We start from the raw sequence: 25,008 nt of genomic DNA on the forward strand, positions 1-25,008 counted from the left end.
AAATAAGATCCACATGACACCACATTGCACAAATAATATATAGCTATGTACCTTAACAGAGCACTCCAACTTCCTAAGTGTAGTCTTTTTTATAAATTTTTCAATGAGTGAGAATGAGTGCAAGCAAATTTATGTTTTTTTATAACTTTCTTAAAAGTAATTGATGACGTAGCTTCATTAAACAAATCCAACAGTCTAAATCACAAGAAAAAAATATTAAAAATAACATATCATAAATAACTACATAAGATCAAGACATTGTATAAGTTTTAAAAAGAATTCGGCGAAGATAACTAGTTTACAAAAAAAAATCAAGGCACAGGGATAAAAAGTTCGGTGGCTTGTGGTGGTGTACAGCAATTTGCTCATAGCTCTAAGCAATGAAGAGCAAAATTGAAAGTAAACAATTAATAAAAAAAAGGAGATTTAGTGCTTATAATTTTTGTGGTAAGTAGAATTGAGTACATTAGAAAACAAGAGTAAGTGTAGAAATTTAAAAGAAGTTCTTACTGTCCCTTCACACAACACACACCTTCAAACCACCAAATGATATCCTATATTCAAGCAATCATGGTTAAAAATGGAGATATGGTGGTCTAACAAGTGGTATCAGAGCCGATTCGGTGGTCGAGAACTCCATAAGATGTCCCAACAAGTGGTATCAGAGCCGTTTTGGTGGTCAAAAACTCTCTAGGGTGACCATACAAGTGGTATCAGAGCCGCACGGTGGCCCAACAAGTGGTATTAGAGGCGATTCGATGGTCAAAAACTTCCTACGGTACCCGAACAAGTTGTATTAGAGCCTAACAAGTGGTATCCGATCCGATTTGGTGGTAGAAAGCTCCCTACAGTAGCTCGATATTTAAAGATTGTAACTTTTTGGTCCATGCATAAGATTGATTATTGGTCCACTCCTCCGGAGACTAACGAAAATAAACATTTTAACTGAAAATATTAAATTCAAAATACTACTCACCAGCTGCCATCTTGATAGATATTGAACAAAAACAACTTTAAAACATTCCCACAATATACAAAGTAAAAAGAATAATTAGAGAACAAGAAAAGTTTAAGCACAACAACATTATAAATAAATGAACAAAGAAAGATGCATACCGTAAAAAGTCATAGAAGAGGAAGAAGAAGAAGAAGGCAAATGAAGAAATGGTGTGATAGTTTGAGTGAGAGGGATATAATTGAACACCTCTATTATATAACCGTGCTATCCGATAAAAGAGAGCAAGCTCATCACAAAAGCAACAACAGTTTGTTGGTGAGACTTGAGAGAGAAGCGTTAAATACAAATGACCAACCCCATTTACCTAATGTTTAATGCCTGACCCTTATTAGGTTTTAACTTTTCATAGAAATAAAAAAAAAATTGCTGAAAATTTAAAAGGACGAAGATGTGGGATTTGTTGGTTTAAAATAAAGATATCCTGAGTTTAACTCGTTAGTGTAAGTAGTAAGGTAGATGGGAAGTTATGAAGCACCTTTATTAGTAGAATCCAAATTAGTTTGGACGTAAAAATGGAAAAAACAATTTTAAAAGTGAGCAAGGCTTTTTAAAATGGCTAAAGTATTTTGGAATACTTAGTAAGAATGAAGAAGGCAGTAGGCTTGTTTGTTTAGATGAGATTTTAAAATATATATATATATATATATATTTTTAATTTTTTTAAAATGATCTTATAAAAAAATAAAAGTAATTTTTTTTGGATATCTGATATAAAAAAATTTATTTTATTAATTAATTATATTTAGTTACAACAATATAAAATTATTATTTTTTATTTATTACACATCAAAAACATTTTTTTAAGAAAAAAATTTAAAAAATATAAATTAGATATTTTTTATTTTGTTAATATTTTTATTTTTATTATTAAAATTTTGTTAAAAACACTAACAAATAAAAAAAATAAAAAAATATTTTTTTAATGAAACCCAAATAAACATAATGTAGCTTTTGTATTTAAATCTTCTAAAGTAAAAAAAATTAATAAAGTGATAAAATAAAGAGTTAATCACTATTAATTTTATAATTTTTATAATATATATATATATATATATATCACTATCTTAATTAATTTAAAAATATTAACTACTCATTTTATTATTTTACTAACTTTTTCATTTTAAATGATCTTGATCTACAACCGTTAATGTGAGTAATTAGTAAAGATTAATGTTACTAATATTTTAATCAAAATTTGGTTATGTTGTGAAAGCATATGTATTTTTAGAATAATTATTACAATAATAATCTATGAAAAGTTATCTAATTTAGGGTCATTTTTGACAAAAGTTTAAATAAAAAACAGCCTCAGACACATATATAAATTTATTTTTCTGTATATTATTGTCTCCGTAATATTTAAAAATAAAATTTAAACTTCTTTCTAATATTTAAAATTCAAATACAAAAATTTATCAGATTGTTTAATATTAAATTCAAAAAATCAAAATTATAATCTAAACAAATCTGAAATTATGTAAACAACATCATAATCAAATTAAAAAAAAATCCAAAACTCTAAACCTTAAATTATAATTCCTAAATCATAAACAATAAAATTCTAAATTCCAAATGATAAAATCCTAAATTATAAACACTAAAATTCAAAATCCTAAATGCGTGTTTGGACGCTATTATTTTGATAAAAAAAATATTTTTTCAATAAAAAATATTTTTTTTTATTTTTTAGCGTATTTGGCAAATTTCTAGTAGTAAAAGTAAAAGTACTAAAAAAATAAAAAAAAAACATTTTTTTTTGAGAAACTGTCATTTATATTTTTTTAAAAAGATTTTTTTCTTTAAAAAAATATGTTTTTCATATAATAAATAAACAAAAAAGTACTTTTATATTGTTATACCCAAACATAATTAATAAATAAAAAGATTTTTTTGCATAAGATACCCGATCCAAACATAAAATTATTTTTACTTTTCCATAAAATCTTTTAAAAAAAATAACTAAAAAAAAAAGATATTTTCTTAAAAATTCACTAAAACAAACCATAAATTTTAAACAAGAAAATTCTAAAACGCAAATAATAAAACTAATCTTAAATTCTAAATCCTAAAATTCCTATTAGTTGAGATATTTCAAGATTTAAATTTGTATGTTGAATCTAAGTGCGAGTAATTTTCTTATAAAATAGATGACTAAATTTTAAAATAAGATAGTCATAAATTAAATTATACTTACCTAAAAAAAAAGGCGACTTAATAAAAAATTCATTTAATTATATTATTAGATTAAAAACTGAGTGATGGTTGAAGATAAATTAATTATTCGTACTATATATATGTTCTACTTGTTCAACAAGTTGGATAGATGAGAATGAAAAACTTTGATAAATTAAAAAATAATTGAGAGTCAGAATTTTAACTTATATTCCTAATTATTCTCATAACTTTTATATAAAAAAACTTTGATTTTATTTTAATATTTTGATATTTTTAGAAGATAATATATATAATTAAATTTTTATTTTTTAAATATTAAGAAAATAATTAGAGAATAAATTTTGATTTAAGATTATTAGTGTACTCATATTATATATATGGAATTAGTTTAAGAGGCGGCATAAAGTTGTTGAGATTTATTATATATTATATATTGTATAGTTATATATTTTCTTCAGATTATTCTTTTTTTTATTTGATAGATATTTTCTTTACACTATTGAGAAGGCCCAAGACGGCCGAACTATACCTCATCATTTTTTAATGTTTTTTTATTTTTTTTATTTTTGGTGTTGTTTTAGTATTCATTAATATATGCATTGGATTTTACACAACATTTGATTCAATATACAGTTTCATTTTTTATTTATACATCACGAAAAATTAGCTTCGTCCCAAAAAAAAAAAATCATAATTCTCGAATCAAATGTCAAACAAATTGTTCCCAATGTCCCTGGGCCTGGAGAATGTTTTTTTACATATTATCAAGGGACACGTTCGGGTCCTTTTATGTTAAAGTTAATTTATAAGAGCCCAACATATAAGCCCAATAAACAACACTTACCTCCATCAATTCAAGGTGGCGTGTCTAGTCCAAGGCTAATAGCCAAGTTGTTGCTGGCCTTATGTATTACATTATTAATTTTACTGCACATTCTCGGGATAATGCGTCTCAAATTTTTTGCTGCAAAGTATGGAGAAAAATAATTAATGAATAAGGGAATAGAAGTCAAGTTTTGTGAGATGGCAACTGATTAAGCAAGTACCATCATGATTTATCTGATTTTTATGGTGTATCTTGGCATATTGTTTGTTTTAGTTATGATTTTATTGTTTGTGTGTGGATGTATCTTTTACTTTGATAATGTTGTTTTACTTTATGATTACTTTATCATAAGGTTTGTGTACATTGTGACTCAAATAACTATTTGTGATTGTTAAGTTATTTGCATGAGTAATCATGGTTAGTGCCTATTATAAAATAATCAATACATAAGTAATATTGCTCTTATCTTTTACTTTATCAAGATATCTCATTTGATTTTAGCGTGATCTTTTTGTATATATTGATAATTATTAACAAATAAAAATTAAAAGATGCCATGGCTTCAAGTATTTTGTAGCTTTGATTAAATATTGTATTTAAATATTTTTCTCTTATTTTTCATGTGATTTGTCTATTTTTCTGCATTGATTATTTACTTTGGAGCTAATGTTAACAAATTGAGATTCTATTTTAATTTATTTATACGAAAAGTTGGTACATATCAGATGGTGCATATTAGGTGTAAGTTGCAGACAAGTCTAGGTCCTATCCTAGTTGTATTCTATGGGTTATTCCTAAGTTATTATATAATTTGGTGAGTTCTATGGTACCTTTATTATGGTGTCCGTGGATCGGATCGGATCGGATATGGCAAAAAATTCGATCCGATCCGCATTAAAATTATCGGATTGGATCGGATCGGATATCGGATATATCCGCAAAACACAAAAATATTTTTAAAAGCTTATTTTTATTAAAAAAATATTAATAAAATTTATTTTTTCTATTCTTTTAAATATGTTTACTCAATTAAGAGGTTGCGGGTTCGAGTCTCCTATCTTTGGTAAAAAAAATGTTTACTCTTAAAATAATATTAGCATACTTTTCTTAAATAATAAATTAAAATAATATAACATATATGACAATTATTAATTGAAATAAAACATAAAAAAAATATTTACTTATTTATTTCTTTAATTTTGCGGATACACGGATATGCGGATATCAACACAAAATCCGCAATCCGAACCAATTAGTGTGCGGATCCGATCCGATCCGATTCAAAAGCCTTGCGGATCGGATCCATATCCGCAATTTTCGAATCAGATTCGGATAAACACCGCGAATATGCGGATAGTATCCGATCTATGGACACCCCTAGGTGTCTAAATTATCTAACTTCCCTTTTAAAGTAAAAAATAATTATAGTAAAAGAAGATGTTACAGCAATCCAAATTAATTTTTCCGCCCAAATTTAATTTTAAAGGAAGAAGTTGTACATCTGATTGGGCGGGAATTTTACCGCTCAAATTTGGCCCTAAGAAATCAAATTTTCTAATTCATCTATATACTCATGCTCCCCCATTTACTCTCATAACTACCCTCTTTTCTTCGAACCCTTTACCCTTCTCCTGAAATTCTAAAATTCTCTCATTCTCATCCTCTGAAATCTTTTCTCATCTAAAATCTTGAGTGGGAAAACAGGAGATTCGTTCCCAGCAAGAAGAAGGTGTGTTGCCGGCAATTCTCCCTCTTTCGTCGTTGCCGGAATGTCTTAGACGGCGTCGATCCCCTGTGACAACACCTCCACAGATGTACCAAAAACACCCAAGCGTCGTCGTATGGGGTGGCCGCTGCTACTACAACGGTGAGGATCTTCATGGTGTTTTACTCAATGTATGGACACGTGGAAGGCCTAGCAAGGAGGTTGAAGAAGGGCGTGGACAGCGTTGAGGGAGTGGAAATGGTTCTCTACAGGGTGCCAGAGATGCTCTCAGCAGAGATTCTACAACAGACGAGGGTGTCGTCCAAAGACGATGGAATACCTGTGGTAACGGCAGAAGACCTGGCGGTGGCGGACGTGGTGCTGTTTGGGTTTCTAATGAGGTATAGGAGCATGGTTGGCCGGGGCGCAGATGAAGACTTTCTTTGACTCCACTGGTCAGCCGTGAAAAAAAAGTAACAGTTGTTGCAGCAATTGACGAACTCAGAAAACTTGGAAATTCAGAGTATGTATACTATTTGTTTGTTTGTTTTTTTCATTAAAAGTTGAAATCAAAGATGATGAAATTGTTTGATTGTTTATAACCTTTTTTACCTACTAGATGCGTTTGTCAATTCAGAAATTTTCTTCCATTTTCTGCTGCTGCTGGAAATTATTTTAATGATTCCCTACAAAAGAAGATTTGCCATTAGTCCAGCTTAGTTCATGACTTCATTCTCCATATGCCAATGAAATGGAGTAATTTGTCACTGTTGAATTGTTTAATGAGTGTGTGATAATCCATCCTTCACTAAACCCATTCAAGAAGATGAAGTTCGTGTTGCTGCTGAAACCTGAGGTTATTTTGTTGAAGTTTTTTTTTTTTTTTGGTGATGTTGTGTATTCATTGTGTCATCTTTGCTTACCATTTACCTGCAATTTAATGATACCTGCTTGCTTTATGATCAGCTAGCGAGAATGAAGAGGAGGTTGATGGATGGAAGTGGTCGAGGACTAACATAAGCACTGAAGACATAAAAGATTTAAACAAAACAAGGTATATCTTAAACAAAACTATATTTTATTTTTTAAAAATTATTTTATTCAAGACACTTTTCTTATGGGTGTTAATCATAGGCTAAAGTGGATTGAGTTGAATTTGTCATTTTCCTGTAAATGATATGGCTTGAGTTTTACTAATATTTTGAGCAAAATTTATGTAAAATTTTGTAGGTTGCAGATTATAATCTGGTTAAAAAAATATATACATGTGCTTTTACTAAAACTTGGCCCAAATTTAGTTCTGTTTATGAGTGTTAATTTTCTTTTCAAGGTGTTTTATACACTTCCATGTACTGATTAGTTATCCATATTATATCCAATATATACTCATAACTTGTGGACATTTCTGAACTATTTAATACTGTTTTCTTTTCACTTGGATTTTTGGTTAGCAGAAAATGCTAAAAGATCATAGGAGCAAGGTGGTATAAATGATCATAATTATTATGATTATTTAAGTTAATAGTGTAAGATTATGTAGATTTATTTTAATAAAAATTGTTTTGTCAAAGTCTAAACTCTACTCCTCAATTGTTACATCTATAGGTGGAAGCCATCAAAAGAAGTGCTGTGGATGTTGTTCAACTGAAAGAGTTGGAAAATGACATGGGAAGAATTTATACATTAAAAGAGAATTTCGGCATATTACGGTAACATGGGAAGAATTTATACATTAAAAGAGAATCTCGGCATATTACGGTAACTCTAATGCTAATAATCAAGAAAAAAAAAATAGCCTAGCTACATAAAATATAGGGAAGAAATATTTAAATACAATTTTTAATCAAAACTATGAAATACTTTATGCAAATTATTATCAATATATATAGTAAGCAAAATGAGAGTAAAATTAAATGAGAGATATCTTGACCAGACAAAAAATAAAAGCAATATTATTAATAATTTTGATGATTTATGATAGATAGTAGTTTATTCATAATAAAAAGAACAAATTAAAATATCAAGATATATTTAAAATATGAATAAATGATGATTCATGCTCTTCTAAATAGATATTGTCTTCCATTTTCTATCTTTGTTTTTTCTTGTATGTAAATGACTTATAAATGATTTTTTTATAGCCATTTTGTTCCATTTTTAGCTTCTTAGAAGCATGCGTTAAAATATTTGCAATCACTGGTTGTTTTTCAACCGTTTTCTATATATCGGACACATGTTTGCAATTTTTCACTTTAAACTCGACCTACAGAAAATTTATATAAGGATATATAAGTTAAGTTTTGTTATAAGATATTATTTTATATGTAAAAAAATATTATTGTAATAAATAAAAATTATTAAATTAAAAACATTATTTAATTAAATAGATATCTTTCTGTTAATTGTGTTACATTGACTTGTGCTGTAAAGTTGCACATGTTCTCTTTTACGTACCCATTTGTAGTTACCCATTTTAAAATATTATAAGGTACTGTTCTATAACAATCATGGTCATAGTTGACCAATTCCTATTCTTCGCAGTTTTTTTCGTCCTTCCTTAGTTGTTCTACTTGGTCATTCTTCAAACAATTGTCCAACAAATCTTGTGGTGAAATAATATTTTCACCACCATTGGATTTGTTAATTATATTGTATCTACTTTCTATGGTGGTGAAATAGTATTTCAATGTTGCCATAGAAACTAGGTACAACATAATTGACAAATCCAATGGTAGTGAAAATATTATTTCACTACAAGATTTGTTGGACAACTGTTTGAAGAATGACCAAATAGAAAAACTAAGGAAGGACGAAAAAAGCTTGCGAAAAATAGCAGTTGGTGGATTGGATGGCCAGGATTGTTATACAAAAATATCTTATAATGTTATAAGATAGGTGATTACAAATGAGTGTTTATAAGAAAGCATGTGCAAATTTATAGTACAAAGACAATATAACATAATCAATAGAAAGATATCAATTTAATTAAATATTGTTACTAGTTTAACCATTTTCATTTATTACAATAAAATAATATTTTTATTGCATATAAAATTATATGTTATAACTTAATTTATATGTCCTTATATATATATTTGTGCAGATTGAGTTTAAAGTAAAAAATTGTAAAAAAGTATCTGATATATAAGAAACTGTTAAAAAACAACCAATAATTACAAATATTTTATTAACATGTGCATTTAAGAAGCTAAATTTTTTAATCAATTTTTACAATGTTAACTTTATTCTATATGTATTTTTACAATGTAAAATTCTAAATATAAGGGTTCTATTACAGAAAGATAAAAGAAAATCCTTATCACACATTTTAGTAGTGGGCGTGTTACCAGAAAAATTGAAAGAGAAGTGATTAAACGCTTGGAGAACAAAGTGGGAAAAGAAAAAGATAGAAAATGGAAGACTATTGAGCTTTTAACAGAAGGATTAATTTCTATTAATGTTTCTATGTTAGAAGAGCAAGTATCATCATCATTTATTCATATTTTGGGTGTATCTTGATATTTTAATTATGAGTAAGCTACTGCTTATCATAAATCATATTACTTCTATTTTTTTTTTCTGGTCAAGATATTTCATTTGATTTTAACCTCATGTTGCTTACTACATACATATTAATAATTGGCATGGTATTTCATAGTTTTGATTAAAAATTATATTTAAATATTTTTTTCTTATATTTCATGTGGTTAGTCTATTTTTTTTTTCTTGATTATTTATATTAGTATTAATGTAACATGCTGAGATTCTCTTTTAATATATTTATCTAGCAATCTGGTAAACTGGTACATCCAGGAAGCTAGTACATCTCAGGCGTAAGTTGTGGAATCTTGATTTTAGGTTTATGTTCTTTTGTGCGTTTGTGGTCTTTTCACGAAGAAAAATTCTGATGCTGCTATATAATTTTAATACTCATGAAATAGTACAATGTGTATTATTACAATGATAGACATAACTGATGCTGTTATATAATTATATGTACAATTTCGAACCTCAAACAGATTCTAATAAACATTTTTTTGGTTGGTACCATTAAAAAATACAAGGTGAAAAGAAATGTATCACAATTAAATTTATAATTAATTACATGATCTGTCACAAACACAAACTGGCATGAGCAATGAGTAATACAATGGATGGTGCTCTTATTTTATTATAAGAATTTTTACAATTCATCCGGCGGTGAGCTTAATCCCTATTAATAAGTGAGTATTTATTAGATTAACTTGGAGAATTTCGAATTATTAATATATACACTTGCTGCTTGCACATATATCCTCAAACTTAAAACAATAAATGATGGAAATTTCACACTTAAAACACCTCTTCTTCCATCATTTCTTCACACATTTCCTGCATACTTGGCAAAAGAAAATTAAGAATCATCAATCATATGTAAAGCAATTATACAATTTTTTTTTCCATCTCTCTTTTATCTCATAAGTTCAATTTATATACATGTACTGATACATTTACCTTTATCTTAAAACATGTCAAAAGGTAAATAATGTTAAAGAAAAAGACAGAATAATAATAGTATTGTAAATTTAGTTACACTATTTTTTGGATTCACGTGCAAAGTTATTTGGTGAAAATTCACTTGTAGATGTCTTTATGTGAAGTTGATATTTAAAAATTGTTAGATAATTTGACAACTTTAATTAAATAATTATCTAACGATTTTCAACTATTAACTTTACGTAAAGACAATTGTACGCGAGTTATAGATTATTACCAAGTTTTAGTATAAATCAAGCATTAGTCCAAAAAACTTGCATTCCACCCCAATCCTTCTTTGGAACACCCAAGGCCTTCCAAACAGCTCTGGAGGCATCAACAACATTGTTAGGGCAAGGAGGCTGGAAATCATGCTCAGAATCACACCCCATTGTAGAGTCACACTCATCAACCACCATTGCATTAATCTTTCTTCCATTCCCAAATATGCTAATCTTGTTCACGCACCTCTTCTTTTTGTTGAACCACCCCGACGACAGTGCCACGATTGGAACGTCGTCTGAGTGGTACTTGTCGCACTCAGACGGCGCTCCTCCGTCCTTACCCTTCTCAAATCCGTTCAGTGTTAAGATCGCCTTCGTTCGGTTCGTGATCTTGGGCGAACAGTCGTACGTTGTATAAACCTTGCCATGTTTGCAACACTTAGATAAATTGTCTCTCTTGCATTTTCCTTTTGGCGGTTTTTTGCCCCTTAACTTGCCACTAGGCTTACATGTGTGATCATCATAATCATGTTTATGAGCTTGGGCTAGTGCACTTAGAAAGCTTATTATGAGAAGAACCAAGATTACACAAGCTTTTGAGATCTTCATGTTTAAATAGATGCTTTCTAATCCAGGTATGATGGGAGCTATTTATAGTTTATATTCGGGTTATACATACAACGCATATTTCCTTGATTACATAAAACAAGGCATCTTTTTATTTTTAATATTTATAACCAATTCTAGTCTCAAATAACATTTATCTTCCATAGACATATAAAGAAAAATAAGTACAAGTAAATATTTTTGGAATATCAATTTAATTATTTAAATGTTTTAAGATTGTTAAGAGAGAGAGTTTGAGTAGCATTTATTATGAAAAAAATTGTAGAATCGCCTCTCAAGTGGTTCGGACATGTGAGAAGAAGACCGACAGAACACTCGGTCAAGAGGGTGGATGAGATGGAAGACGGACAAAGGGTAAAAGACAGAGGAAGACCTAAAAAGACCATTCATGATGTGGTCAAACGAGATCTACATGTAAACGATCTTTCTATAGACATGATACATGATAGAGCTCGATGGTGTCGTTTGATTCATGTAGCTGACTCCACCTAATGGGACAAGACTTTGTTGTTATTGTAAACGTTTTAAGATCGTACAAACATTTCTTTTTTTATTATTTTTTTAAATCATTGTTCTGGAAGAGTGTGATTAAAAAATCAAGAAGAAAAAATTCACATTTAAAAAAAGGGGGGGTTCAACTTTTTAATAAAATGAATGTCATAAAAATTAACCACTTTTCTTGTTTTAGCTCCTTAGTTAGAGTGAAACTAATGCTTGCTTATAATAGACTACTAATAATAATATACTGATGGTTAACAAAACCTTTTGTTTATTTAGTTTTCATGGTGTGGACGAAAGGAACCAAATATGAATTAGTTAAAACTCCCCAAGCATAAATAGGAATGTTGATTGTATCACCACGGATGAGTAATGCAACAAGTTAAAAAACCGCCTAGTAATTTGAATAATAACTTGCTCAAAGTTGATGATTCTGTGGGCAAGTTGTTGTCCTTGGAATCTTATTCTGCTTTGTTGGCAGAATTTGTCCACATAGTAGAATCTTACCCACATTTGATGTATATTGAGATTCTGAAGTTGCTAGAATAAGATCAATTAGAGTTTAATAACCTCCATATATAAGTGGTATAGACAAAGAAAGAAGGAGAAATTCCATTAGGCACAACATTAGCAACCAAATCTTCATACCAACATTCGCCCTGGCTTAAATCTATGCCTAAACCAACAAATAAACAAGTACAAGTATTCAATCAAGGTACATGAAATCTTCCAAATTAAATACTCCTCACAGCTAAAGCCAAAGTCAATCATGGGTTTGGGTTCCAAATTAAAAAGTCACCTAAATTCTCTACTCTCATCTCTTCTTGCTACAAGAAAATTAGATTTGTGACCAATAATCTGAATATATATACCAAGTACTAGTTTATATCTGCTAAACAAGGTTTCACCCGCGCATTAAATCGATGTCAATATGCGAATGGCGCATATCCATTGGACGCGAACTAGGCCACGGACTTAGAGACGAGGTTGGAGTAAGATTTTGATTCGGGGAAATGTTATGAACCGTCTGATGATCCGGCTCCATAGCAACTTCTGCTCCTTCGGAAGAACCTTCTTTTTTCTGTTTCTTCGCCTTCGATCCGCCCCAAATAAAGCTCCCAACTACAACCTGCAACCACAAACTTCATCAAATCTAGCAACTACAGGTTTAAGGATGGATGCACAAGAATATAACTCTTTCAAGTTCCATAAGTTGCACATTTTGATGTGAGAACTAAGATTTTCGAGATATATAATGCTGCGACAACAAAAAAGGTGTAGTTACCTGAACTGTAGATGCTGCAACAAGTACTCCGCCAACTCCTCCGCCGATAACACGGCCATCGGGACTAGCAAGGGAAACACTTAGTCCCCCAGATCGATTGCGAGATCCACCACTATCGGTAAGTAAGTAAGAGCCTGATAGGCACAATATCTCAAAACGGCCCTATTGATTAACCAATAATCATGGGTGAGTTTAACCATAGATAATATTGCCATAATAGATTTATGAATGATTGGGGGAAAGGAGAAAATAAAAAAGCTTCTGACCTACTTAGGATTACACTATTTTTCCGAATTAAATTAAGAGTGTTATTGAAAAAAAATTATCATGATATTAAAAAATGACAATAATTTTGATACTTTACTTTTCAGAATGTCAGATATAGTAAAAAGGAGGAAGTATATAACTGCAAGAAACTGATCATCAATGACCATGATTAGGTAGGGTGGCAACTAGAGCTATTTATAATTCAGCATCGGTTTGAATATTCGGTGCATCTAAGAGTCTATGAGAATATGGAAGTGTATAATTAATTATGAACATGAACGTGTTACTAAGAAAGTTCCAAACCTCATATGTTACAGTGCCGCCGGAAGTTGAAGGTTGTCGAAGTGTCACGGTAGAGACAGCACCAGTGGCTGCCATAATACAAATTGCTCTAGGCCCTTGCTGAGAAAACGCCATAACTTTGGTTGCGATGTCCTAAAAGAAGAAATAACAAAATGTTCTAAAGAGTACTTGTAAAATATTTGTCAGAAATGGCCTAACATATAGCACAAAACTCAGAGAATCATCTCTTGTAATCATTAACAGAGATGTACAAGATTTGTGGCAACATTGTATATCTGATATGAAATCGACATCAAGGTAACTTACCATATGATTTTATCTTTCCATGATAAACAATCAAGTTTGACACATTTAGTTTGATGCATTCACACACCATTATCTTCTTTATTATCATTTCACAATGCTTGCTTTTGGCTTTACTGAGTCAATAAAATAGTAAATCCAAGCATCTATCTTGGATTTAATACTATCAGCTTTATCATTAAATTCAAGAAACCATTTCAACACAGATAATATAAACACTGAAAAATATAAATAACAACTTCATCTAGAGATTATAAATACTGAAAAATATTCTATAAGTTGAAATATTTAACGAAACTAATAAGAGAACATAAAGGTTGATACAAATTCCAAAAGAAATGTAACATACTTCTCCAACAGCAACGGTGATGATATGAGGAGTGAAACCCATCCCAGCCGTACCAGACATCAATTCACCTGGCAATAAGAATAGAGGATGGCATACACATCAATAAAAATATTTAAACAAAATTTAATATGAATCCAAGCTGATCTTATTGTAACAAGTTTACAAAATATTTATCCATTTTTTTTCACAATTTTACACAGCATTACAGGTCTAAATTGTTATTTTTTTATATTTTTTTCAGTGCATAGGATCAACTTAAGACTAAGAGCATAACCCCATTTGGGCTATACAGATACCCGAGCATTTTATATGAAGAAAAACAACACTAAAGAAAAATACATATTGCTATGTCTACAACTTTAAGGTCTGTTTGATCTCTGTTTTCATTTTCCTATTTTCGCTTTTCTTTTCATTTTCTAATAGTGAAATTAATGTATGATAGAACTACTCAACCAAAATCTCAGATCAAGAATGAATCATTTCAACCTGTAAACAATTTTCATAATAAAAAGTTTGCATTAAATATTGTCACTCTCAATAGTTGTAACTTTTAACACTCAGAAAGCAAAACTTCAAAATAATATCAAATCTAGCGTTTTCACAGTAAAAATACCATTAACTTTATAGTATTGCATATGAACACTAGATTGTTTTCTAATAAGTCTCACTATTAATTACAAGTTACATGATAAATGACAATTCACACCCCTGCTGTGAACTCAGCATATAATTTTTTCTTTACCAATATGTCTGTTTTAATAAGATTTTGCCTTATTAAGATTCGCGTATTAAGACAAAACCGTATCTTGGGTTCAGTCTAAAGTTTATATTCATGAGATCCGTTTAGAGGTATAAATTGAAATTTATTATCTAATACACAAACTAATGGACAATGACTCAATGAGAAATTGAGGATTACTCAACACTCAAGTGCAAACACCTTATTTTTATATTTAATTACGAAAGGTAGGTTAATCAGAAGAAAAAAGCTAAATACATATATATTTGGATAAGACAAGCATTTCTATAATTGATAGTTAAGCTGCAAAAGCTATGAACAATTTGGATTTTTACATAAATCTCAATAAGTATTTTCAAACAAGAACAGTAACAATTCAACATCAAATTATAATAACTTCAATTCATCACAAGACATCATAAAAGTTGAAACAGATATTTACCAAGAGAAGCCAGCTGCTGTTTCTTCCCAGACCCTGGGGGGCGACCTCTACCCCGTTTCTGGCCTTGTTGTGTCATGGTTCCTGGATGAGTAGCTGGCGTTGGAGTCAATGCCAGTGAAACGGTTCCATCCGGCCCATACTTCCTAGGCCTACCCCTCTTCCTTTTGACCGGTTCTCCGGAAGGAGCTCCAGCAGGGGCACCAACATTGACACATTGAGACGACATCCCCGAAGATTCCAATGGCATCGTGGATCCAATGGTACTACCCCCAATGGTTTGCTGAAATGGGAGGTTAGGATTCGACAATGGACGCATACTAGGCGAATTGTGCAAGTCAGGTTGCTGTGTTCCAGAACCAGGCATTCCTCTCTGCATATAATAAGATGCAGAACCAGACAACGCCATTTGGTCCCCACGATCCATGCATTTACTCTTCAAGCTCCTCTAATCTCAAGAAAATTTCACAACAAGATTCCAACCCCACAATGTTCAATACACCTAACTGTTCTCATAAGCAGTCAACAACAAATTTTAACAGGGGGAAATGCACAAAACCAGAATACTGCATATGAAAATCAATAAAACTCAATGTCCAAAGTTCTTAAATTATAAGATTAGTAACTGCAGTTTGAGAAGAACAACAGAAGTCCTTCAAATCAGAAACTAAAGCCTATAGATATATATACATGTTTGAAGGCCTAAATAACTATATGTTCAAAAGGAAGAGAAAAGGACTTCAAGATTTAAAGGCACACACACACATGCAAAAGACAACCATAAAGTAGAAGATAAAAATTGAAAGCATAACTAACCCTATGAAATAAAGGCAGAAAAATTCCACAATAGTTCCAATCAACCAAAACAGCAAAGACAAAAAGAGAAGCTGGTTTCACACAGCTTACCAAACTTTATAGAAAACAACTAAAAGGCTTCACATTAAAGATAAAAGACCAGCATGAACTGCAACATGTCCACTCACACACCAACCCATTATAAAACCTTAAACACCAAGCAAAATTCCAAGCCAAACACCCCAAACAACATAAATCAAGCTCACCCAAAAAAAAAAGAATATTTTTTTTTTCAAAATAATAATTTAAAGGGCCAGTTAATTACTTCAAGTCAGTGTCATGGAATAATTGACAAACCCCAGTTCCAAAATTAAAGCAAACAGCAGAAAATGCCACTCAGAGAAAACATAACAGCTCAGAGAATCACAGAGAAAGTTACAAACTTTGGTGAATTAACACACACCCAAGATACTGAAAACAAAATAAAACAAAGAAGCAATGCTATGAATGCATCAGGAATTACACTTGAAAAAGGAATTGAAGTGGGGAAATAAAAGAAAAGGAAACATTACTGACATTTATGTAGAGATTGAGGATCAAAACTGAAAAGGGTCACAAGACAGAGGGTTATGAGTGATTGTATGAAGAAGAGCAAGCTTAGTGTTGCAACGGTTTCATGGAGCAGAATTAAAGAGCGGTGACAGAAGCAGCAGAGAGGAGAGAGTGTGTGAAAGTGAAGTGAGTGAGTGGAAACAGAGAAACAGAGAAACAAAGACATTAACTACATAAGAAGATGAGTGAGAAGAAATGCAAAATTCAGAAACATATAATAATATTATTATTTATTATGAAGTCATGATGAAAGTGTTGGATGAATAGTGAGTGTGTGAGGCGCATAAGTGAAGTCCTTATCTGAATGCATATATTTCTAGGTCAGAGTGCTGAGGATCCAGATTTGATTAATGAGTATTGAGTACTCATCAACCATTAACGACCAACCTATGACTTGGATTTACCTTATGCTACTATTTACCATCATCATCATCATCATCATCATCATCATCATGAGATCTTCTATAACCATATAATCCTAGCTTGTAAGGTAAATAATTAAGTTAATCAAATAAACATATTAATGATTTTTTTTCTATTTTAATTATATCTTTATCTTGAATATTGTTTTAAAACTAACCAATTACAATCTTAGATAATATCTGATACCACCTATTAGTCTTTTAATTAACAATATAGATATGAAGACATTGACAACATAAACTTATTTTAAAATAAGACAAAAATATTTTGTCAACTGGTCATTCTTTTTTCTTTATAAAATATGTTCAGAATCTTTATATAATTCATATCCATTCTAATTGACTACTTATGAAACCATTTTTTGTTGCAAATTGATTTATATAAAAGTCCTATAAATTAAAACTTTTTTATAATAATATTTCCTAATTTATGGTATATATATAGTATTGAAAAAATTTTAAATGTATCAAAAATATTGATGTTCTTAATTCAGATCAACAGTTAAAATAATTAGAACAACCAGAATTTTTAGTATAGTTGAAATTCTTCCTATAGTATTATATATGTTGATTAAGTATGAATTTAAGAAAGTGTTACAACTGTGATTATCTAAAAATTACTCTCTACTCAAACTTCGGATTTCACAAACAAAAAGGATAAACATGAAAGCACTTCTTGTTTGGAACTGGATAACATTGAATAATGGATTTTTCTTATTTTTCGTTTTTTTATTATTATTTTACTTTACTTTTCTTGTGTCTTTGCTGAACAATTAGTTGGAGTAACTTTTGCATATTATTATTTTTTAATAAATTTTTGTAAATTATTAATATAAAATATTTTATACTGTCAATAAATTATATCATCTACACATAAAAATAACCGTAGTTAATATTTAGATAATTATTAAAAACTTAAGTATTTTTAAAATATAGAATAATTTAAAAGTAAATTGAACGAATTGCTTTTTACTCTAATTTTTTCAACAAATGATTTTTTCAGTAGAAATTTAGCGTCTATTGAATCCTGATTTATCTAACTATAATGAGTGATGAGACACCTTGATGTATTGTCTTCCAAAATATTGTTATGAAATTAAAAAATTTAAATCCCAGAAAAAGAAATAATTTTTAAATTTAGAGATGTTTATTGCATCTCCAATGGTGGTAACCTTTTTTTTTTATTGAAATTCATATTATTCAAATATTAAATAATTTACATAAAAAGTATAATACAATTTCACAAATTTTCTACTTAGTAATACAAATTTTGGAAAGATAATATAATAAGAATTTAATTTAATATATTGTTACTATTAAAATTTAGATGAATATCTAATTATACATTAATACATTACACATAGAGTTTACTTAATTATTTAGTATTGAAAAATATTTAAAAGTATAATACATTAAAATAATAATCAGAGTTGCCAAGTTTGATGAAGCGCCAGTTTGACAAAATTTAGGTCTAAATCCAGATGCAGGATTGTCTTTTACCTCAATATTATCGAAATATCTCTTGAAGAACTAAAAAGTAATTTTAAAATATTCAATTAGTTTAATAAAATAAACGTGATTTATATATCAGTATTTAAATATTCATTTTGATCTATATTATTACTCACTTTCTAAGAGAGTAAGAGATCCTTTATCCTGTTAATTATGTGTGATTATTAAACTTTTCATTTGATAACAATTATTTGCTGCTTCTTTTTTAATAGCTTCTCACTTTTTATAAATTGTCAAAACTTATAAATCAAAATTACTTTTGAAAACGGAATTAATAGGACAAACATATGATACAAATATTAATGCTATTGAGATTTATTCTTTTACCTTTTAAATAATGGAATATAGTAAGATAAGGGAGTGAAAGTCAAAGACCATATTTTAAACTGAAATAGAGAATTAAAATACAAGACTAAAAAAAATAATTTTGCTAACAAGAAAGAACAAACATAAACAAAATAAATAAATAAATAAAAATGTTGAGAAAGAAGCAGGTCGAATAGTCAGTTTACTCGTTTATTTAAACAAATATTCGAGATTTGAATTATATTTTATACGGATTAATAGTTAAATTAGTCCCTAAAAGATAAGGCATTCTTTAAATTTATCTCTGAAAGATTTTTCAATCAAATTGGTCATTCAAAGATTACAAATTAATCATATTTGTCCTTCAGTTACTCCACTCACAATTTTTATCAACGATTGATAATGTGCAATGTTAACTAATAGCATACACGACACATAATATGTTCAATTAGACGTTGACTAAATATGTTTACGAAAATATATCAATTTAGTCACTAGGTCATATTAGGAATAGGATTTTTATAATTGGAAAAAATGACTAAATTAATAAATTTTTATAAACATATTTAGTCAATATTCAATTAGACACATTAGGTATTATATATGTTATTAATTAACATTTTACAACATCAATCTTTGAAAAAAAATTTTAATCGAGTAACTGAAGGATAAATATGACTAATTCGTAATTTTTGAAGGACGAATTTAATTAAAAAAAATTTTAAAAATAAATTTAAAAAATATCTTATCTTTTAAAACTAATTTAACTATTAATCCTATTTTATATATATAATAATTTATTAACTAACCATAAACTTTTAAATAAAGTTAAGCTTGCTAGGAAAATATCGCCGATAACCCAAAAAAAAATGAATGATGGAAGGCATAAGCACTTACGGGATTGCTGCAGAGAACAGTGAGACATGAACGCGCCACGTGAGCGCGTGAGTTATAAACGAGAAGGCTCGTGAGTCTGACTGAGAAACGGGTTTGCCACTTGGAACCTCACTTTCTTTGCACGTGACTTCTCTTCACTTTTCTCGATTCTTTTCTCTGCTTTTTACTTTTTACTTTTCACTTTTTACACACCACTACAATAATTGAGCTCTTCTCTTATTTATACGTTAACAAAAACAAAAATCTAAAGGGTTAAGATTGCTCAGTTAAATTTATTAGTCATCTTTTATCTATAATTACTTAAATACAGTCTTCATGACTTGTTTTTGCTTCTGATTCTCTCTCTCCGTATTATATTATGAGAAAATTTTTAAATGTACTAATATAATAATTAAAAATTATTAAAATATCAGTATTAGTACATTTAAAAATTTTTATTATGCCAATGAGTTATAGTTCAAATGGCATAGACTCTCCATATTCAATTAAAAAGTCGCGAGTTCGAGTCACATATCTTTTCAAATTGCCAATGAGTAATAGCTCAAATGGCATAATCTCCTTATACTCATCTAAGAGGTTGCAGGTTCGAGTCTTCATATTTTTGATAAAAAAAAAAAATGGGAGTGGCCCCATCGCCCATACTCAACAAAATATCTTTGGAAAGTTTGCATTTGGATAGCTTCAATTGGATCCTTCACTCCCTTTCCCTCTTTCTTTCTCTCTTTAAACTCTCCATTCCACAATGAAAGGGGTTTGTATAATGACTTAATAGTATTGATAAATTTATAATTAAGGTTAAAACTCTGTTTTCATTAATAATCTTAACAAGTGTGTCATTAACAAAATCAAATTTTAAGTTAGTTGTATTCTACTTGCATTTATATCCAGTGAAAAAATCCAAATCAATTTTAGTTTGTCAATGTGTTAAAAACAAATGATGATAATCTTAATTGTTAAATAATATAGTGAAATTATGGATCAAGTTGCAAGTATTTAGCTACAAGTATCATATTGTAATATAGTTGAAAATTTTATTAATTCTTATATTATGACAAATAATATACAACTTGTTTACAAGTTATATGATTAAATTTTTTTTGCCTTTACAAAATTAATATAAAGAGTTTAATTTATACGATTTATACAGTTAGTGCAATCATATCTATTTTTTTGGATAACTATTCATGCGATTAATGTGAATGGTAGTTATTTTTACTTATATGATATTACATAATTGGATGCACGTGTAAAACTACTTTGTAGTCTATATTAACGATAGTGCATCAAAATTAAATTCTAATATAAATAGATAGTTTGATCTCAAGTTTATGTATAGTATTTTTCTTAAGAATTATAAGTCATAGTTAGTGAGTACTAAAGAGAAAATTATTAACAATCTAATTCTCTCTCTTTCTCTTTCAAAATAAAGATTAGATGATTGTTTAATTTACTTGCAATAATGAACTGTTTTATTGCTGTTAGAAAAGAAATTAAGATGTGAATGGAGTTCCTAACAAATAACAAGTAGGGTTTCTTAGTCAATGAAACACTCATAATTCCTTAGAAGACTTTATATGTACCAAAAGACACCACTTATGTTGACTCTAATGAAATAGAGAGGTTGAGGTATGCTTCATCCCACACATATAAATCTCTTTGCTTTTTGAATTCCTACCTCATATTTTGCTTTCCTCATAAGTGTTGTTTCCCACTACCAAAATTGATGGAGAAGGCTACTTATATATATATATATATATATATATATATATATATATCATTGAATTGAAATATTTTCTTAGGGTTATATGTAATTGTATGTTAGTGTGATTAATTAGATTGTTGTTTTATTATTTCCAATACATGGTTCATATGATGTTATTATTTTTACTATTATTTATAAAATTCTAAAAATAAAAATATTAAAAATAAAAGTAGAAAATGTTCTTTTAAACCAAATCATTAATTAGTCACAAAAGAAAAAACAAATAATTAATTTCTCTTAATTATACTACTTTATATAAAATATTACTACCACTCATCATTGTAAATGATTAAAACCATATGGATCTGAGTAACTACACTTCTGTCTTTAATATAAAATAAGATTTCATGATTGTACTTCATGAATTCGGACAGAATTAGTTAGCTAATCAAACCATTATAAACTTTAAATGTTAAATTAGGACAATAATTAAGTGTGATCATTATCTTTTTCTTTTTTTTTATAAATAGAAGCTCAACACATAAAGTGAGGTATAGAAAACACGAACAGATAAAATAAAACAAATAAAAAAAAGACAAATAGAACAAACAAACAGAATTATATATTCTCTTATTATCTCTAAAATTACTATCAACAACAAAAGGTTCGCACCTAAAATTGTTAACTCTTTAAAATAAATTGATGTATATTTCTTCCTTAAATAAAATGGTCGCTAAATACAAATGACCAAATGAAATTACTAGCATTAATACGAACACCTCTCTCAATTAAAATCGAGGCTCAAATTGGAAGAGATTAATCCTTTCCCATTCTTAATATTGATTCTTAAACTAATGCCTGTACGAAAAAAAAAAAGGGTGAAAAAATGCTTAAATAATGATAAAATCAGAAGTGTTGGCTCAAAAAGAGTGTTATTATATGTTTCCAAGCAATGATTAGATCCTTGCTTATTTTGATAACTTGTTACACATATAAGATCTCATCTCACTATGGGTCACTTTCAATCTTTAAACTATTTTTTAACAGACATATGATATGTTCTTCGCGCGCATCGATATAAAAATAGATCAATATTAATATGTCAGCTCAAAATAATATTATTAACCCTACTAAACTCCAGAAAAGAGTAGGGGTGAACACGGGTATCGGGTACCCGATTACCTGTCTGAACCTGAACTGAACCAATTAAATTGGTTCTGGAATCAACAGGTAATTGGGTCTAACCCGAACCAAACCAATAACCTTTGTTAGTAATTGGTTTGAGTATCGGTTTTGGGGGTGCGGAACTCAAACTAACCCGTGAATTCGATCATATATTAATTAAATAAAAAAATAAAAAATAAATATGATTTTTAGTGGCTTTTAGTGAGATTATTCACTATTAATATGTTTAAATTTTAATGAGTTTAATTTTTAATGTATTTGGTATTCAATATGTTTAGATCATTTATATTGAAGTTACATGTTTATTGTATTTGTTGAATTTTTAAGATAAAATTTGGTTTTTTTATGAATTTTAAAGTCATTGGGTACCCAATTACCCGAATTGAACCAATTCATTCTTAATCGGTTTGGTTTGGTTCGGATACATACACAAAAAAATACAAATCCAAATTAAATTGAACCAATTATATTTTGATCGGTTCGGTCTTAATTTTATCTTAAATCTAAACCAAACCGACCCGTGCTCACCCCTAAAAAAGAGAGAGGAAAAAATGTAGTTGGCTTGACATGTATGTATATATATATTGACGATTAGTGCCATGTATTATCGAGTAATGCCTAAAGTACAGAAGTCGTAATTAAAAACAAAATTCCTTGATTTGGCCCACAGGGGAATCATGAATAAATAATGAATTAGATTCCTCTATTTCTACAAAATTTAATATATATTAATATTGCATTTGACTGGTTGATGTCAACATATATGCTAATACCGCTATGTCCTTTAATATATATATAATTTACCAGTAATATTAGATAGAGAAAAAAATAATTAAATTTATTTTATTTAACATTCATTATTTTTAATTTTAGTTAATTTTTTTTATTATCAAATATTTTCGTAATTTAATTTGATTGCTTAAGTAGAAAAATGGCTAAACACAGAGTGGTGAGCCAACTAATTAATATCGCGTTGTTTTTAACATCCAATCAAAACAGATGTGCCGTCGTTTTCATAATTATAAGCATCATGTAGGGATAGAATTAGATAAAATATTATAGAAAAACAAAAAATATTTATATAATAAAATAAAATTAAAATAATATTTTAAAGAGATTAAACTAAAATTTACATGTAAAAGTTTAAAATTAGAGAATGTCATTTTTTCCTTTTTCACTATGTGAGTGATCAATCTTAATGTAGAGTCCACTATGTGAGTGATCAATCTCAATGTAGACCCTCTGGATGTTTAGGATTTAGGGTTTTTTTTTTTTTTTTTTTTTTTTTTATAATGTGTGGGGTGATAGAAGGGAATGAAGGAAATTGTGGTATACATAGATGAAGAAGGAAAATGTTTTGAGCAGATGGAGAAAATGACCAAACACACCACTCAAAATCATGATCCAAAGATTATATCTTTCAAAAAGCCAAATTAAAAATTGAGACAACTAAATTTTTAAAGATTATATTAATTTATTAATAAAACTTTTAAGATCTTATCTTATTAACAAAATTATTTTAAATTTAACTCGTTGAAAAATGAATAAAACAATCAACACATTACTCATATTTGATTACAACAAAGTAATGAATGCTTTGTGAAGTACTAGTAAAATAGGTAGATTACTATGATATATCATATATCTATATGATTATATGCAGTCCACAAAACTCTTAACCAAACTATTCTTTATAGTTTTGGAAACATTTCAAGTGCATTAGAAGTATCGGTGTTCCAGTTATTTTAACCGTTGATCTGAATTATAAAAAATATATATATTATATATTAATTAAAATTAACAGTTAAAACAAATGGTGCACCGGTACTCTTCGACTTGAAATGTTTCCTATAGTAAAGTCCGAAAGCCTGAAAGACTGAAACTGACAAATAATGAGTTAAATTCGTAATAATAATAATAAAAAAAAAAAACTCGGATGCAATAGTTTCAAGTCACGATAAAATAATAATTAAAAAAAAAGTCCAATCTAGGAATGACAACCCTATTAGCTAGCAGTTAGCAGTACAATAGAAATGCATGCACACACGACACACCGAAATTCCAAAACCAAAACTTAGTACGAATACATGCATCATTGAGCTTGTGGCCGAGGTTTTGTTCAACGAAAGGTTGGGCCCTACTATTAACGTATGCAATCATTGGTACTCCTTTTCCTTTTTCTTTTTTAAAAAAAAAAATCAGTGATTTTATATTTAAGCTCTAGGTTTTCAGGTTTTCTTAGGAATTAGGACACTTATTTATTTATTTTCCCATTTTAAATTCAAGATTTTAACTACCAAAACG

General features: G+C 28.9%; 2 protein-coding genes and 1 long non-coding RNA gene across 7 annotated transcripts; 1 reads left to right on the forward strand and 2 right to left on the reverse strand.

Annotated features, from left to right (window-relative positions):
* The first annotated feature begins 5,621 nt into the window (after positions 1-5,621).
* Positions 5,622-9,787, forward strand: LOC112726238 (uncharacterized). Of its 3 annotated transcripts, none has more exons than XR_003812512.2 (4): positions 5,622-6,247; positions 6,344-6,580; positions 6,691-6,778; positions 7,330-9,787. It is a non-coding gene; the product is annotated as an uncharacterized lncRNA (long non-coding RNA). The 3 variants fall into 3 exon arrangements; XR_003165237.3 differs by having other exon boundaries at positions 6,362-6,580; XR_003165236.3 differs by lacking the exon at positions 6,344-6,580.
* A 706-nt stretch (positions 9,788-10,493) lies between these two features.
* LOC112726240 (kiwellin-1-like) lies at positions 10,494-19,612 on the reverse strand (the record flags this gene model as incomplete). The annotated part of the gene is made up of 2 exons (XM_025775553.3): positions 10,494-11,056; positions 19,600-19,612. Coding segments are annotated over 2 exons (576 nt in total), but the record flags the coding sequence as incomplete, so codon positions are not given.
* LOC112726239 (AT-hook motif nuclear-localized protein 11) lies at positions 12,144-17,115 on the reverse strand. 3 transcript variants are annotated; one of them, XM_025775550.3, is made up of 6 exons: positions 16,645-17,115; positions 15,277-15,779; positions 14,096-14,163; positions 13,444-13,575; positions 12,874-13,035; positions 12,144-12,717 (listed from the first exon to the last, which is right to left on the reverse strand). In XM_025775550.3, the coding sequence occupies exons 2-6, from the start codon at positions 15,698-15,700 to the stop codon at positions 12,493-12,495; spliced, it is 1,011 nt and encodes a 336-aa protein (XP_025631335.1). In that variant the 5' UTR covers positions 15,701-15,779; positions 16,645-17,115; the 3' UTR covers positions 12,144-12,492. The 3 variants fall into 3 exon arrangements, with proteins under 3 accessions (XP_025631335.1, XP_025631336.1, XP_025631337.1); XM_025775551.3 differs by having other exon boundaries at positions 15,277-15,839; positions 16,645-17,033; XM_025775552.3 differs by lacking the exon at positions 16,645-17,115 and having other exon boundaries at positions 15,277-16,625.
* Positions 19,613-25,008: the final 5,396 nt, after the last annotated feature.

This window comes from Arachis hypogaea, chromosome 12 (assembly GCF_003086295.3).
Source record: "Arachis hypogaea cultivar Tifrunner chromosome 12, arahy.Tifrunner.gnm2.J5K5, whole genome shotgun sequence".
NCBI classification, from domain to species: domain Eukaryota; kingdom Viridiplantae; phylum Streptophyta; class Magnoliopsida; order Fabales; family Fabaceae; genus Arachis; species Arachis hypogaea.